At 43.8% G+C, this 14,531-nt stretch overlaps 1 protein-coding gene across 1 annotated transcript in view; it reads left to right on the top strand.

The window, feature by feature from the left end:
* The window catches only part of Sgk1 (serum/glucocorticoid regulated kinase 1), a 114,868-nt gene that overhangs the window by 85,108 nt on the left and 15,229 nt on the right, over positions 1 to 14,531 (top strand). The window contains exon 3 of the mRNA XM_075947785.1: positions 944 to 1,019. Within this exon, the coding sequence (XP_075803900.1) occupies positions 944 to 1,019 (76 nt within the window). The remainder of the gene's footprint in view (positions 1 to 943; positions 1,020 to 14,531) is intronic.

Raw genomic sequence — 14,531 nt, 5'->3', positions numbered from 1 at the left:
GACGCTGCTGAGAACTTTATGACTACATTGGAAATAATTTACCCACTGAGTGCTTCATGAGGATAAAGACTTTTCACAGTAATGAGGTGATCGCACTACAAAATTTGTAGAAATCGAAAGTCCATTTTGCCCTTAAGATATATTTCTTGAACTAAAGCACATTTGAAATCTTCGCATCATGATGGTATGAAGTGGCTTCCCCAAATGTATCAGTGTTACTCTTTCGATGATATTATAAACAATGTAGGCCAGAGGCAGGAGGATGACTGCAATGGTGAGGCAAGCCTGGGCTATATCATGAGTCTTTGTCTCCACAAATGAGAATTTGAAAAACTTAAGACTATATTAGTCAAATCTTTGCTAGAGTCTCTCAATTAAATAGCAAGTATTACATACGTGTATAGACCAGGCTGCTCTTAAAGTCACAGAGATCCTCCTACCTCTGTCTCCTAAATGCTTCCATGAAAGGTATGTGCCACCATGCCAGGTTAGAAGAACTCCTTTTGAAGTTCTCTTCATTAATATGCATTTTCACAGGCAGTATTTACTCAAATGATAATTTCTCCTATGTGCAGCTCTAAACCAGCCGTCAAGACATCATTATGGTCCTTTGCACTGTATCATCTGTGCATTGTACGTAGTACTGACAGAGGGAGAGGGAAAGTTCAGCTCCGGCCCCAGGTGCTTATCCAGCTATCCGCCTGATGGCAAAACTACCCCAGGCCTGGTGACCAACAATCCCAATTCACATAGGACTAAAGGGCTTCCCATATATGGTACTTCGGTGCTACAATCGGCAGAGTCCGAAACACCCCAGTAAGGACACAGTACGCTTGCATGTACAAGCCTTAACTCTGGAATCCCCACTACAGACAATATGCCTGGGACCAGTGACGTGGTGACTGGATTTTCACATCAGTTCTTTTCCTCTCATGTTTTCAAGGTGAAAGAATCATGCAGTCACACCAACATCCTGACGAAGCCGGATCCAAGAGCCTTCTGGACTAATGATGAATCAGGTATTATTAGCTCCATGTACCCAGATCCCGGGATGTGCTAGGTGCATTCTGTATTGTTTAATTGCATGGTTGTGCCTAGCCTCTCATATAAATACAGTTGGCTATCAATTTTATTCTCATAAGCATCCTTTCATTATGTTCCTCTACTTTGGTGTCTGAGGTACATACACCATCTGGTATAGCTTTGTGGATTGCAAAATATATCCCCGTGCTGGGGAACTGAAGCATGGGTCTGTTTCCTAGAGTGATGGGGAGGACGGTGGAGTGACACAGGCAAGTACATTACCTCAGATTTCTTAGTAGACATGATGGCTAATGTTTCTAATCTCACTACTCAGGAGGCTGAGTCAGGAGGATCAAGGCCAACTTGGGATATATAGGAAGGAAAAGGTATTCAAAGAGCCAAAATTAAATCCTTTATTATCAAATTTATTGTGGCATAACAGGCCATGACTGTGCCTGTTATAATTCAATGATCTGAATTCTGTAAGAATAAGATGAGCATGGCTCTGTTTGATGAGCCACTATGCCTCAGCTTATACAAGATCAGCAGGGCACAGAACTCAAAGGTAGAGCGAGGACCTAGCCTGCAGAAGGCCTAGCTTTTCTCCCCCCCACCACCAATAGAACAGAAACTAAGCAAAACAAAAGAGACCTTGGATTTGGCCCCGGATTGAAGCTCTATGGTAAAGGCCTTAACTAGCATGTATCAGGCCTAGGTTCAGGTGTAGGACTGAAAAGAAATCAGACAGAGGGTAAAGTGTGTTCAAGGAGCAGAAAGACTTTTTTCTGTGAGCCATAGGCTGAACCGCACTGGGTAGATAGATGCTAGAAAGGAAAGGGGGCGGGGCTAAAACAGCTGAGAGAGCGGAAAGGCTCTCTCCTTTTCTAATTAAGTAGGGTCTAATGAAACAGAAAACCCATGCTGATCCTTAATATTTATGTTACGCCTCACACATTTATGAAGTGTGTTCACGAGCATTTAATTTAGTGCCTGCAGCAGGCCTGTGAAGTAGGAGGGGCCATCGAACCCCAGGATACTGGAAAGGAGGCAACAGACGAGCATGGTTGTCTGATACCATCCACAACCCAAGGTGGGAACAGTCAAAGGCTGGGAGCAGGGCAGAGCCCAGCGCCAGCTCCTACGCTCCGCTTCCTGGAGAGAGCCAGCTGTCCTTTGAGGAGTAGCGGGGCTAACTGCGTGCTTTAATCTTTTCTTCCTAAAACAGTCAAAGACTGTGTCTATGAGCTGCAGCGAGGGACTTGGGGTGGGGGTGGGGGTGAAAAAGCTCTCTCGATGGGTTTCTTCTCTTTGAAAGACCAAGTTGACAATCTAAACCAATTTTATCTATCGTTTTTTTTTTCTGTTTTGTATCACGTGCGTCTTTTGAGGAAAGATGAGAAAACATGAAGGTGCCATGGCCTATTTATGTCATCATTTCAGTCCATTAGCTGAACAAAAAAGCAATAAACAAGCCATCTGCTGGCGGAGACCGCTGAGATCGCCAGCTCCTAGCGCGAAGGAACAAAGCAGAAGGAAGCCTTAGCGTGAATGACCCGATGTGACGGGAAGGGAATGGAAGGAGAGGGGACTTAATCTGGGACAGGCACGAAGACCTTGGGCACTTTTAGGAGGCAGAGAAATTAAAGCATAAGAACTCCGAATGCAAAGTATGGCTGAGGCAGAGGGATTGTGAGTTAGAGCCCAGCCTGAGGTCTACGGGGTAAAATTCTGTCGCAAAAATTAACTTTAGAGAAATAAAAATAGAAGCCTATAATATCTACTAACTTTGAAAACTTGTATGTGACTATGGGGTCCCTGTTGCACCTCCTTCCTAACAACTAGGAGCCATGTCTAGCGGGATTGTGTCTTTTTATGTACTTATTCATGTATGTACTGAGACAGGAGCATTGAAGTCTTCATGTATGGTGGTGGAATTGTCCAATGAATGTTTCATTTAGTCAGTTTTGCTACACACACACATTTATGCGCACATGTAAGTTGTGTGTACAGGCGTCTGTGTTTATGTGTGTCCACCCGCCTCTGTGTTTGGTGTTTTCAGAGGTCAGAGGACAAATTCAGGGTCATTTTTCAGACATAACCAACTTTTCTTCAGATAAAATCTCTCTGTGGCCTAGAGTTCATTGAGTAAGCTAGGCTGCGTAACCAGCAAGCCCCAGGAATCCCTCTATCTGTCTGTAGGCACATGTATTTTTATGATTTTTGTGATTATTTATTTATTTTGAGAGATAGATAGAGAAAGAAAGAAAGGAAAAAAGAAAGGAAGAAGGAAGGAAAGAAAAGGGAGAGAATAAAAATACTCTGTAGCCCAGGCCAGCTTTGAACTCCATATAAAGTCCAGCTTCCAGTTGGTAGAAATCCCCCTGCCTTTGCTTCCAGGATGCTGAGATTACAGATATGAGATACCATGATTGACTTTTATCTCTTTCTATTTTCTTTTCTCTCTCTCCCTCCCCCCGTCTCTGTCTCTCTCTGTCTCTGTCTCTCTCTCTCTCTTTCTCCCTTTCTCTCCCTTCCTCCCTCCCTCTCAGTACTAGGGACTGAATTTAGGAATTTTTGTATATTAGTCAAGTGTTCTTACACAGAGCCCTATCCCTAGTGACATTTATTTATCCACCTACTTTCTTTTAGTTAGATTAATTAGATTTTTTTTTCCAATTTGAGTACTATATTAGTCAGGGTTCTCTAGAGAAACAGAACTTATAGAATGAATCTCTCCCTATATATAGAAAGATGAGAATGACTTACAGGATATGGCCCAACTAATCCAACAACGCGTAGCTATGAATGGGAAGTCCAAGAATTGAGAAGTTGCTCAGTCCACAAGGCTGGGTGCCTCAGCTGGTCTTCAGTGGTTGCTGGAATCCTCAAGAAGCAGGCTCCAATGCCAATCAAGGAATGGACTTGTTAGCAAGGCCAGAGCAGGCAGGCAAAGAACAAAAGCTTCCTTTTTCCTTCTAAAGGCTCCCAGCAGAAGACGTGGCCCAGATTAAAGGCATGTGTCTTCTTGCCTCAAGATCCCAATGAAAGGCATCTGTCTTCCTACCTCAAAGGTCCAGAGAAGAAGTAGATCCATCTACTGGACATCAAGCGAAAATTATCTCACAGGCTTGCCGTCCATTTCTGGATTGTAGCTCATTCCTGAAGTAGTCAAGTTGATAAGCCATCACAAGGATAATATGCCTAAGTAGGTTATATCTTGCTTGTTTGTTTATCAAGACAGCGTTTCCCCTGTGTATCCTTGGGTGTCCTGGAACTCACTCTGTAGACCAGTCTGGCCTCAAACACAGAGATCTGCTTGCCTTTCTACCTCCCCAGTGTTGGGATTAAAGGCATGAGCTACCACGTCCCAGCAATATAGGTTTTTAAGTAGACTCAGATCTAGGGCATTAAATATTCTAGTTAAAAGTTGTTTCTTGCAGGGCATGGTGGTGCACATCTTTAATTCCAGCTCTTGGGAGGCAGAGGTAGGCAGATCTCTGTGTCCGAGGCAACTTGGTCTACAGAACAAGTTCCCGGACAGCCAGGGATACATAGAGAAGTCCTGTTCTGAAACAACAAAGAACGAGGAATTTCTGAGAATCTGGTAGGAAGATTTCCACGCCCAGAGTCCTTTGCGTTAAGAAAAGAGGCATGCTCATCTGCCATGTGCAGATGTTGACAGAGACGCAAAACTTACAATAAAGTCTTGTTTTCACATTTATGATTTGTAAGTCTTCTTTAACATGGGGTGTGGGGAAGGAGTCATGCAGGTTCCAACAGGCAGGAGTATCAATCTCTACAAGTTTGAGACCAGCCTGACTACATGGTAAGACCAAACCATCCCAGGAAGAAAGAAAGAAGGAAGAAAGGAAGAGAGGAAGGAGTCAGGGGAGAAGGAGAGAAGCCAAAAACAAAGGAAGAAAGTGAAACAGCCTCTTTTTAAGGTCACCCTTCTTGCTGGGGTGAGAGTCCCTCATGCACTCCCTGCATTCACATAGACATAAGCAAGCAGGCCACACAAATATAAGCTCCTTCCTGCTATCGTTTTAGACTGAAACCTGAGCTGTTTGTTTTTTGGTACACCTTTGTTTGAAGTTGTTGGGCTGAAATAGTCTTTAAGTTGGGAATTCCATGCAGAACGAGCATCCTCGCACTTTCACGGTGTGCTCTTCCTAGCGCTGTCCTGGGCAGTACTGGTAGAGCTCTTCAGCTAAGAGCCGTGGCTGATGAGGTGAAGAACGGCTCCTAGATGCTCTTCCCGGATTTTTTCACATCTGCTAATCACAAGATGCTACTCAACCCATGTTTGTCAAAACGTCTAGATTTAGTTTTGTTGGTTCATTTGTTGTTTGTTTACCTTTTTCTTTTTCTCTCTTTCTCTTCTTCTTCTTCTTCTTCTTCTTCTTCTTCTTCTTCTTCTTCTTCTTCTTCTTCTTCTTCTTCTTCTTCATTATCCTCCTCTTCTTCTCCTCCTTCCTTTTTTTCTAAAACTGGGTTTCTCTGCTTATCCCTGGTTGTCCGGCTGTCCTGGAACTCACTCTGTAGACTAGGCTAGCCTTAACCTCACAGAGATCCACCTGCCTATGCTGGAACGAAAGGTGTGTGCTACCAAGGCCTGGCTTGTTTTGAAACAGAGTTGTGCTGTGCAATCCAGGCTAGATTCAAACATCCAAGCAATTCTCCTGTTTTAGTTTTTCAATCTATGGAATCATAGATATACACTATTAGGAACAACTAGATTTCTTTGAAATAAAGACCCAAAATCATAACTAAAGACATCCCCTGCCCAGAAGTCAAGTCAAATTTTCTGTGCATTTCTGTTTGTGTCTGAATGTGATTATATATGTGTGCTTATATGTGTGGTGGTGTGTATGTATGTATGTGTGTGCATTTGTGTGGTTGTGTGTGTGTGTGTGTGTTGTAGAATAAAAGTGATGTGAAAGTGGAGGGGGGGATACTTGGGTGGAAAAGGTTTCATGGGGAAGTGGAGTGAGATGGGAATGAGGAGGGATGAAGAGGGTCAACCACAGTCACAAAATGTGAAAAAGCCATAAAGAAATATGCTTGCTAAGCTAACCAAATGATAAACTTTTACAAAAGAGTGAATTGAGTTACTATGGGTAGATAAAACATCATTCATTATTAAATGAAAATCTCAGTCCCTGTCTCAGCGCCGGCTATGGGTTGCCTCCCTCTGAGGAGCTGCTAGTCATGGAGGACCATGCAGAGCCCACAATAACACAGGCAACTGTCCACGATGTTATTTGCCCACCAGAACTAGATGGTAAGACCCTATTGATGAGAGTGCCACATGCCTTGGTCACAGGACAGAGAAAGTTCAAGCTGGAACTGGACTGGAAGTTTCCTCCCTGCGGGCCAGCCCTCAGAATTCCAGAAGGTGCTATGCAGGCTGCTGAGGCAGAGTTGTCTCATTAAGTCTTACTCAGCTGTGGACCCCTTGTTCAAGGTGAGCCTACTGGTGCAATGCTTCAGGTTTGGTTTGGGGGTAACCAACCACTCTCTGATTTGGGTTTGGTGCCGGATCCCTAAGAGGAAATTCACCTCTGGTGCTGTAGACCCAGTCAAAAGCCTGTGGTTGGTGAGGGCATTTGAGAAAGTTTCTACAGGTCTTTTTCTTTTTCTTCTAAATGGACATGATGTGCCCACCTAGTTGCCTTCTAAGTATTTACGCTTGTGCCCATAGAATGTGACCACTACCAGCTCTGACCAGAGAGTCTTTATCTGGCAGTGGCTAGCAGAGACTGTGAAAACTCCTAACAGGTCAAAGTTATAGCTGGATGCCCAGCTATAATTCTACCATCCCCTTCAGAGTACAGGGAACATTGTGGAAGATGGGGTGGGGAGGATGTAAAACCTACAGGAAGGTAGGGGGTAGCAGTGTGGAGCACTGATTTCCAAGTAGAACTTGGCTGTGATACTCTGGAGTTCACAGCAGATGTGACTTCCTGTACAAGCGCCACACACTGGAGACCTGTCAACACCCTGTCAGAGAAGGTGGAGCGGCTCGGTCGTGCAATCAGTTCCGCTAACAACACTGATTCATACTATTTGGCTTTTCAGAAGTTGAAATTTGACCACCAGTGACCTTACTATAACAATAGCTGCTGATATTCTTGATTGATTAACCCAATGAGTCACAATCAAAATTTTTTACCCGGAAAAATGGAAGGTTCCTTGTAAACCCAGTTTTTCACAAGACAAGTACAATAAAACATAGCATCATCTTGAAAAGAGAGAAGAGGAAAAACGGACCTCTTAAGCTAGAATAACCAAGGCCTTAGTCATCTCCCACTGCCCCTTAGAGTAATTCCCAGGACACTCCGCTCCTAAAAGTCCTTTGCATAGGGCACAGGCACAATTAATCATGTGTTGGACAAATGCATGTATAATTAGCTTTCACCAAAATCTAAGGTGGTATGTGTCCCATTTTGAAGGCTGTATTGAAGAAAACCCATCGGGAGTCCGGAGGATCATTTGACCATACATATGCTGCCTCCTACACTGTCTATTTCTATATTCAAACTTTTCAAAATAGAGCCCAACATCCATTGCCTGCATCTATGAGTGTGTGCGTGTGTGCATGTGTGTGTGGTGTGGTGTGTGTATGTGTGCATGTGTGCATGTGTGCGTGTGTGTGTGTCTGGTGTACACGGTTTTACTGTGACCCAAGCAAGGTCTTAGATTGACCCAAACTATTGGCAATCTTCCTGCCTCAGCCTTCCAAGTGCTGGAGTTTTAGGCATGAACGACCATGTTTAGATAACACCTCCACCTAAAAACCGGTGGCCATAGGCACTCTCTTTCCCGAGTCATGGCTCTTTCCATGGGTCATGCCTGGAGGAGCAGGAAGCTCCCAGTTCTGTACAGCTTGCTGGGCTTGGTGTGGTGAACTTGAGAACAAGGCCTCCTGAGTCTGCCACAGGTGCTGGGAACTTTGCCTGTGTGGCTTCCTGCAAATGATTTATTCCACCCCACCGCACCCCCCAACCCCTGGGTGATTTCATTTCTTCCACCAGCAAAAATGGAACCGTAATAATAGATCATGAGCTCCGTGGGAGTTTAAGGAGATAATGCAACCAAGTTATTGGTGTAACATGTTGTTAGTGGGCAGTGTGTGTTAGCTCTCTCTGCAGAAAGAATTCTGTTTTTATAGGACATTTTTTTACACATTTGCATTTGCTGTGGGTTAAAAGAACAGAATGTTTTGTTTTATTAATACTTTTACTATTTTGTGTCTTACTGGACCTTTAGTGGTTTTTGTTTTCCCTGACATTTAAAGCATCATCATTTATTGGACCTTATTATCTAGGGCCCCAGACACAAGATTGATAAGCTTCCTGGAAATACACACACACTGGCCCCAAAGTCCTGAAGCTGGAGATAACGCTAGACATCGCCTGCTCATTTAGATAAAATAGCTCACTTTAGTTCTTGTCTTGGCTTTTAACTGCTTTTAATCTTTAAGCTGTGAAGCGAGTCATTGACAAGGTGAGGCTGTAAACTCAGAATTTAGGGTTTTCTTCGGGCTGGACCAGCCTCTTCCGCGTTACTCTTTATAAGCTTTGTCTTGCATTCATTTGTTTAGTCTCTGCTACCGCAGAAATTCAGGAACACAGTTTTCTTTCATCTATAGAATCCTTAACAGAAAGTGATGGATTCTGGGCTAGATGTTGTAGTGCATCCCTGATTTTTGTAGCACTGGGGAAGTGAAGGCAATAAGATCAAAGCTATCCTAACCTCTACTGTGGTTTGAGACCCGCCTGTGCTCTGTGAGACACTATCAAAAAAACGTGTTGGGGGCAGGGAGGGGGAGAAACCAGTGGAATTTGAAAGGCAGGACTGGGAACACAAGAAAGAATTTTGCTCTGTTTCAGTGGCGGCCACGGCAGTTTAGAGAGTTCCAGGCTGAGGGTGGGTTATTCATTCCAGGGAATGGTGATTGGCCTTTCAGACTCCTGTGCTGGAAGGCGCCGAGCATCATGCTCACGCAGCATCTGAGCTAAGCTTGGCATTAAAGTTTGTCAGCTCCCCAGCCTCCTGCCTGTCCCCCTGCCAAATGCATGTGTGACTACAGACCCAATTTAGCTCATCACAGAGGAGCCCCCTCACGTTCCCTCAGGTTGAGTAAACTAAGGGCTCAGCCTTCTGTGGCTTTTCAAATGGAGCGAAAATCTGTTCCTGCCTCTGGGAGCTCAGAAATGTGTCTTTCTCTTTGTCCCGAAGAAAATGACTTGTTCTTTCTGCTGTCTGAGTAGAAGAGAAGCTAATAGTATTTTTAAAATGGCTGACTTTTCTAGTTCCCAAAAGTCTCTGAAAATATTTTCACCCCGCACAGATGATCTTCTATTTACAATGAAGTTATAGCCCTCCCAATGAACTCACGGCAAATTGAACACACAGAGCCAGGAAGCATTTAGCAAACACAGCCTCCCAAACTTTACAGCTTAAGGGAACAGTTATGTCAGCTACATTAGATCATCATGAGGAAGTATCTTCCCATATATCACTGACCAGGAAAACATTAAAAGTTTTAGAAAGTGTCATGTCTATTCTTGACACAACTTTAGCACAATCACATAAAAAAAATAATAATAAACTTTTCTAATCGTGACTTATGAGGTGGCTCAGTGGATCAAAGGTACCTGTCACCAATCTGAGGTCCAGGCCCTGGACCCTCATGGTGGAAGGATAAAATGAAGCTCCTCAAGATGTCTTCTGAGCTCCGCAGTAACACTGTGACATGCCCATGTGCCCGTACACACATGTAAAACAAATTAAATTTAATAAAAAAACCACTGAATTACTTTTTTAAATGTACACGTTGAACAATTATAAATCAGTGACCTTCTCTATCCCCCCCGCACCTATTTTATTCAAATTACTCATCTCATACCTAAGAGCTTTGATTTTCAGTCTTTTCTGTCTCTCTAGAAATCTGCTTGAAACAGGGTCTGGCTATGTCAATGACCCTGTATTTGACTGACCTGGGACTCACTGTGTAAACCAGGCTGTCCTGAACTTGTGAAGGTCTTCCTGCTTCTGCCTTTTGCCTGTGTTCCTGTCTCTGATGTGCTAGTATAATACTTCTTTTTCATAGACTCTTGGTTTTTAGAGACAGAGTTTCTCTGCATATCCTTGGCCATCCTGGAACTCACTCTGTAGACCAGGCTGGCTTCAAGCTCACAGAGGTCCGCCAGCCTCACCTCCCAAGTGCTGGGATTACAGGCATGCACCACCACCACCCAGGTTTTTTCTTTTTTCATAGTCTTAAAAGAAGTTTTCTCACTGCTAAAATTATGTCAGGAAATTGTGTGAGATGGATATTCTTTGTTGTCAGCTTGACTACATCTAGAACTCAAAGCTAAAAGTGGAAGGATGCACCTTTAATCCCAGAAATTTTTGCAAAATTTGAGGTAGGAACATCAATTCTAATCCAAATCTTGAGGCAGGAAGACATACCTTTAATCAAGATTATTTGAGCTGGAGAAAGATACACCTTAATCCAGACCTTGAATGGGAAGTCCTTAAATTGAGCCACCCCCTGCTGAAAGCCTAAAACAGAAGGAAGCTTGCTCTCTTGGTCCATGCCCAACCAGCAAGTCCATTCTTTCACTGGCACTAGAGCCTACTTCTTCTGGATTCTAGTGTATACTGAAGACCAACTGAGACATCCAGACTCATGGGCGAGTCGAGCAACTACGGGATTCCTGAACTTTCCATTCACACAGCCAGCCATTGTTGGATTAGCTGGACATACAGCCTGTAAGTCATTCTAGTAAATTTCCTTTCTCTATATATAGACTGATTCATCTTATAAATTCTGTTACTCAAGAGCAGTGCTTCTCAGCCTTCCTAATGCTGTGGCCCTTTGGTATATAGTTCTTCATGTAGTGACGCCCAACCATAAAATTACTTCATTGCTACTGTAATTTTATATGTAATTTTTAGGTATAACTGTGATTTTTCTATTGTTAGGAATTATGTAAGTATTTGATATGCAGGATATCTGATATGTGACCCCCAAAGGGTTGACTCAAGCAAAAGATTACAAAATCTGTCAGCTTTTAGAATTGAAGGAGACTCAGGACCAGGAATGGTGGGCATGCCTTTAAATTCAGTACTTGGGGGGCAAAGGAAAAGGTTCAAGACCACTCTGAGCTACATAGTGAGAGAAACCAGGTCTCGAAGAAACAAAATGACCAAGCTAACTAGAAAAGAGATTCGGGGTCAGGCGTGGTGACTCACACCTTTAATTCTAGCACTCAGGAGGCAGAGCAGATAGATCTCTGAGTTTGAGGCCAGCCTGGTCTACAAAGTGAGTACCAGGACAGCCAGGACTGTAGAGACACCTTGTCTAAAAAGAAAAGAAGACGAAGAAAAAGAAAAAGAAGGAGGAGGAGGAGGAGGAAAAGGAGTGGAAGGAGGAGAAGGAGGAGGAGGAGGAGGAGGAGGAGGAGGAAAAGGAGTGGAAGGAGGAGAAGGAGAAGAGGAAGAGGAGGAAGCATGGCCGTCAGTTCTTTCCACCGCTGAGGGTCTTGTTTCTTTGAGGAACATTTTGTCCTCACAGCTAGGTTGTATTGTCCTTGTGGCATCGAATTATGTAACCTACTCGAGTTCTCTAACTGTTCACACACCTAATCTCATCCATGTTTCCAATCATCCCTTGAGGTTAGCAAAGCAGGCGTTAACTGTGAGGAAAGCCTGGTTGCTCTCCGTGACTGCTTCAACAATGCCAGTGCGGCCATAGTAGCTTGAATGAGCACACAGGTGTTTGGGGAAGAAACAACTCAAACTGAGCCGCACGCTTGCCAGTCGGTCAACCCAAGGAACTGGGGACAGAAGACCAAAATGCACGATGAAACCTATGGTGTCCCTTTAAGCTCATCACTGCGAAGTTCTGAAAAGAAATCGGCAACCATATTTTCAGCCTGAGAGATCAGACAGATTGGGAAATAGTAATAGTTATCTACACACTGTCTTTTGGTCAGCTAAGGGTGCAGATTACAGAGGGTCTCTGTTTTTCAATGGGGGTGGGGGGTGGGTATTGAGACAGAGCTTCTCTATATAACAAGTCCTGGCTGTCCTGGAACTAGTTCTTGTAGACCAGGCTGACCTCGAACTCACAGAGATCTGCCTGCCTCTGCTGAGATTAAAGGCATGTGCCACCACTGCCAGGTATAGACTCTGATTTATAAAGGCTAAATTGAACAGTTTTTTTTTTTACTCCACTAAAAAAAACCCAAACGAACCAACAAATAAAACCCTCTAATGTCTTGGTCACTGCTTTAAAACAGGACAGAGGGAACTCTTAAAAGCAAAAGCACATGCAGGAGAAATGCTGCTTTGTACTCTGTCTTCACGAGCAGGGATTTAATGGGCTATAAGTTGCTACCATGATGCTTCACTGTGCACAAGGTGATGTTGAGTCTGTTTAAAGTAGCATGGACTCAGCAAGGATGTTCCCTAGGTTAGATGTGTTCAACGGCTTTGTGCTTCCTTACCTTCTGTTGAGTCAGGGTCTCACTAGCATTCCTGGGCTGTCCTGTCCCTCTGCCTTACCCCTCCCGTCCCATCATGAGGACCAGGATTACAGACCTACACCGCCAGCATCACCACCAAACCTGACTATTATTTTCCCAATTGGTTTTGCACTTGTGGTGTGTTGTAAGTATTGACTGGTTCAGAACTGGGCCTTGAACATCAGAAGCACCTAGATTTCCCTTCTCACTCTGTCATTCCATGTTTCATCAGTGTGATACCTTCTGACGTGGCCGCTCTTAAGAAATCGGAGATGTGAGAACAGTAAATAGTTTTTCACAGTCATGGGGACTGGGCGAGGAGTTACATAAAGAGTGTTCTGCATAGCGTCTGGTGGTTGTTAAAATGCCATTCAACAAATGCTAACATGGGCGAAACTACTGCAGAATCTATGGCAGGGACCACATCATTTCTACTTCAATACGTTCTTAGCATCCGTGAAGCCCCTGGCTTTAGATCCTGCAGAAGAGCGACTCCTAACACCTAAATAAGGATATTAGCGCCTCGCCTAAGAAAGAGCTTTTGGTGCTAGCTGACTACAGCAGAGGCAGGCTTTGGGAATGAAGGTGACTCCATGGGAAATCAGACAAGCGGGGGCTGGAAAAGATGGCTCAGTGGTTAGGGGAACTGACTGCTCTTCTGGACGATTTGGGATTGAGGTCCAGCACCCACATGGTGGCTCACAACCATCTGTAACTCCAGTTCTAGGAGATTTGACACCTGGCTTCCTTGGGCCCCAGGCATGGACATGGTTTACAGGCATACATGCAGGCAAAACACTCACACACTAAAAATAAATCTTATAAAGGAGAAAAATTAGACAAGACCTCTACAAGCAACTATTATTATAGAGAACCCCTCCTTTCTGAAGGGCCTTTGGACACGAATATGATCTGTCTCTGATTCTATAAATACCATGAAAATTGAGACTGGTGTTGTTGTTAAAATAACCCCCCCCCCCCAACTTTCCTGCGTTTAGTAGCTTAGAAATGTACAACAGGAAAACAGAAGCATGCAGCGCGCTAGCTATCAGCCGCATTCACCTCTCGCACGTCCTGTGCTAAAGCAGGCAATGCATGCAGGGGAAGTTGCTGCATTATTGATAGGAGCTGCAGTGTTCTGTGAGAGTCCAGCAACAGGCCTTCACCTAGGCTCTCTGTGAGACAAAAGAGACGGAAGCAGCCTGTGGAGATCAGAAAGGACCGCTTTCTAAAGAAAGAGCTTACTTCCAGCAGAGTGAGGCAGCTTTGGAGTCAGGACAGCAGGTGGGGAGGTACACACCTGTAATCCTAAAAGGCTTGACTGAGAGAATGAACCAAAACAAGCTTAAAACAGGAAATCTCAATACAAGCCACAAAAAACAACAACAACAACAGAAAAACACTCTTCTCAGACAGTTTAAAGAGACAAAAAAAAAGGAGAAAAAGACAAGAGTTGCATTCAGTAGGAGGGATTGGGGAAACACAAGACTGCATACAATTAATATATTAACATACACAATGAATTTCGAAGGGAGAAGTTGAGACAGGGTCTCACTAAGTTATCTTGGCTGGCCCAGATCCACCTGCCTCTGCTTCCTGTTTTCTGGGATTGAACAATGATCTTTTGTTGTTTTGGTTTTTCGAGACGGGGTTTGGAACCTGTCCTGGAACTCCGTAGACCAGACTAGCCTCAAACTCACAGAGATCCTCTTGCCTCTGCCTCCAGAGTGCTGGGAATAAAGGCATGTCTTACAAAAAGAGAACTGATTATAATAAGTGTTGTTGCATATCGTATTTTTCTCTAAGAAAAATATGGAGGTTTAAAAATCATTATACCGTTAGTATTATGTTGTCAGAAGGCTGCTGTGGCCATTTGTAACATTAATTATAATTTTATAATGCTGTTTTTAAAAAAGATGCAAAGAAATAACTGTCCAGAGGAATTTATAAGGTTCCTTTCCAACTTCA

Source organism: Microtus pennsylvanicus, chromosome 1, assembly GCF_037038515.1.
Source record: "Microtus pennsylvanicus isolate mMicPen1 chromosome 1, mMicPen1.hap1, whole genome shotgun sequence".
Lineage (NCBI taxonomy): Eukaryota > Metazoa > Chordata > Mammalia > Rodentia > Cricetidae > Microtus > Microtus pennsylvanicus.
This window is presented reverse-complemented; position numbering and strand designations above follow the sequence as displayed.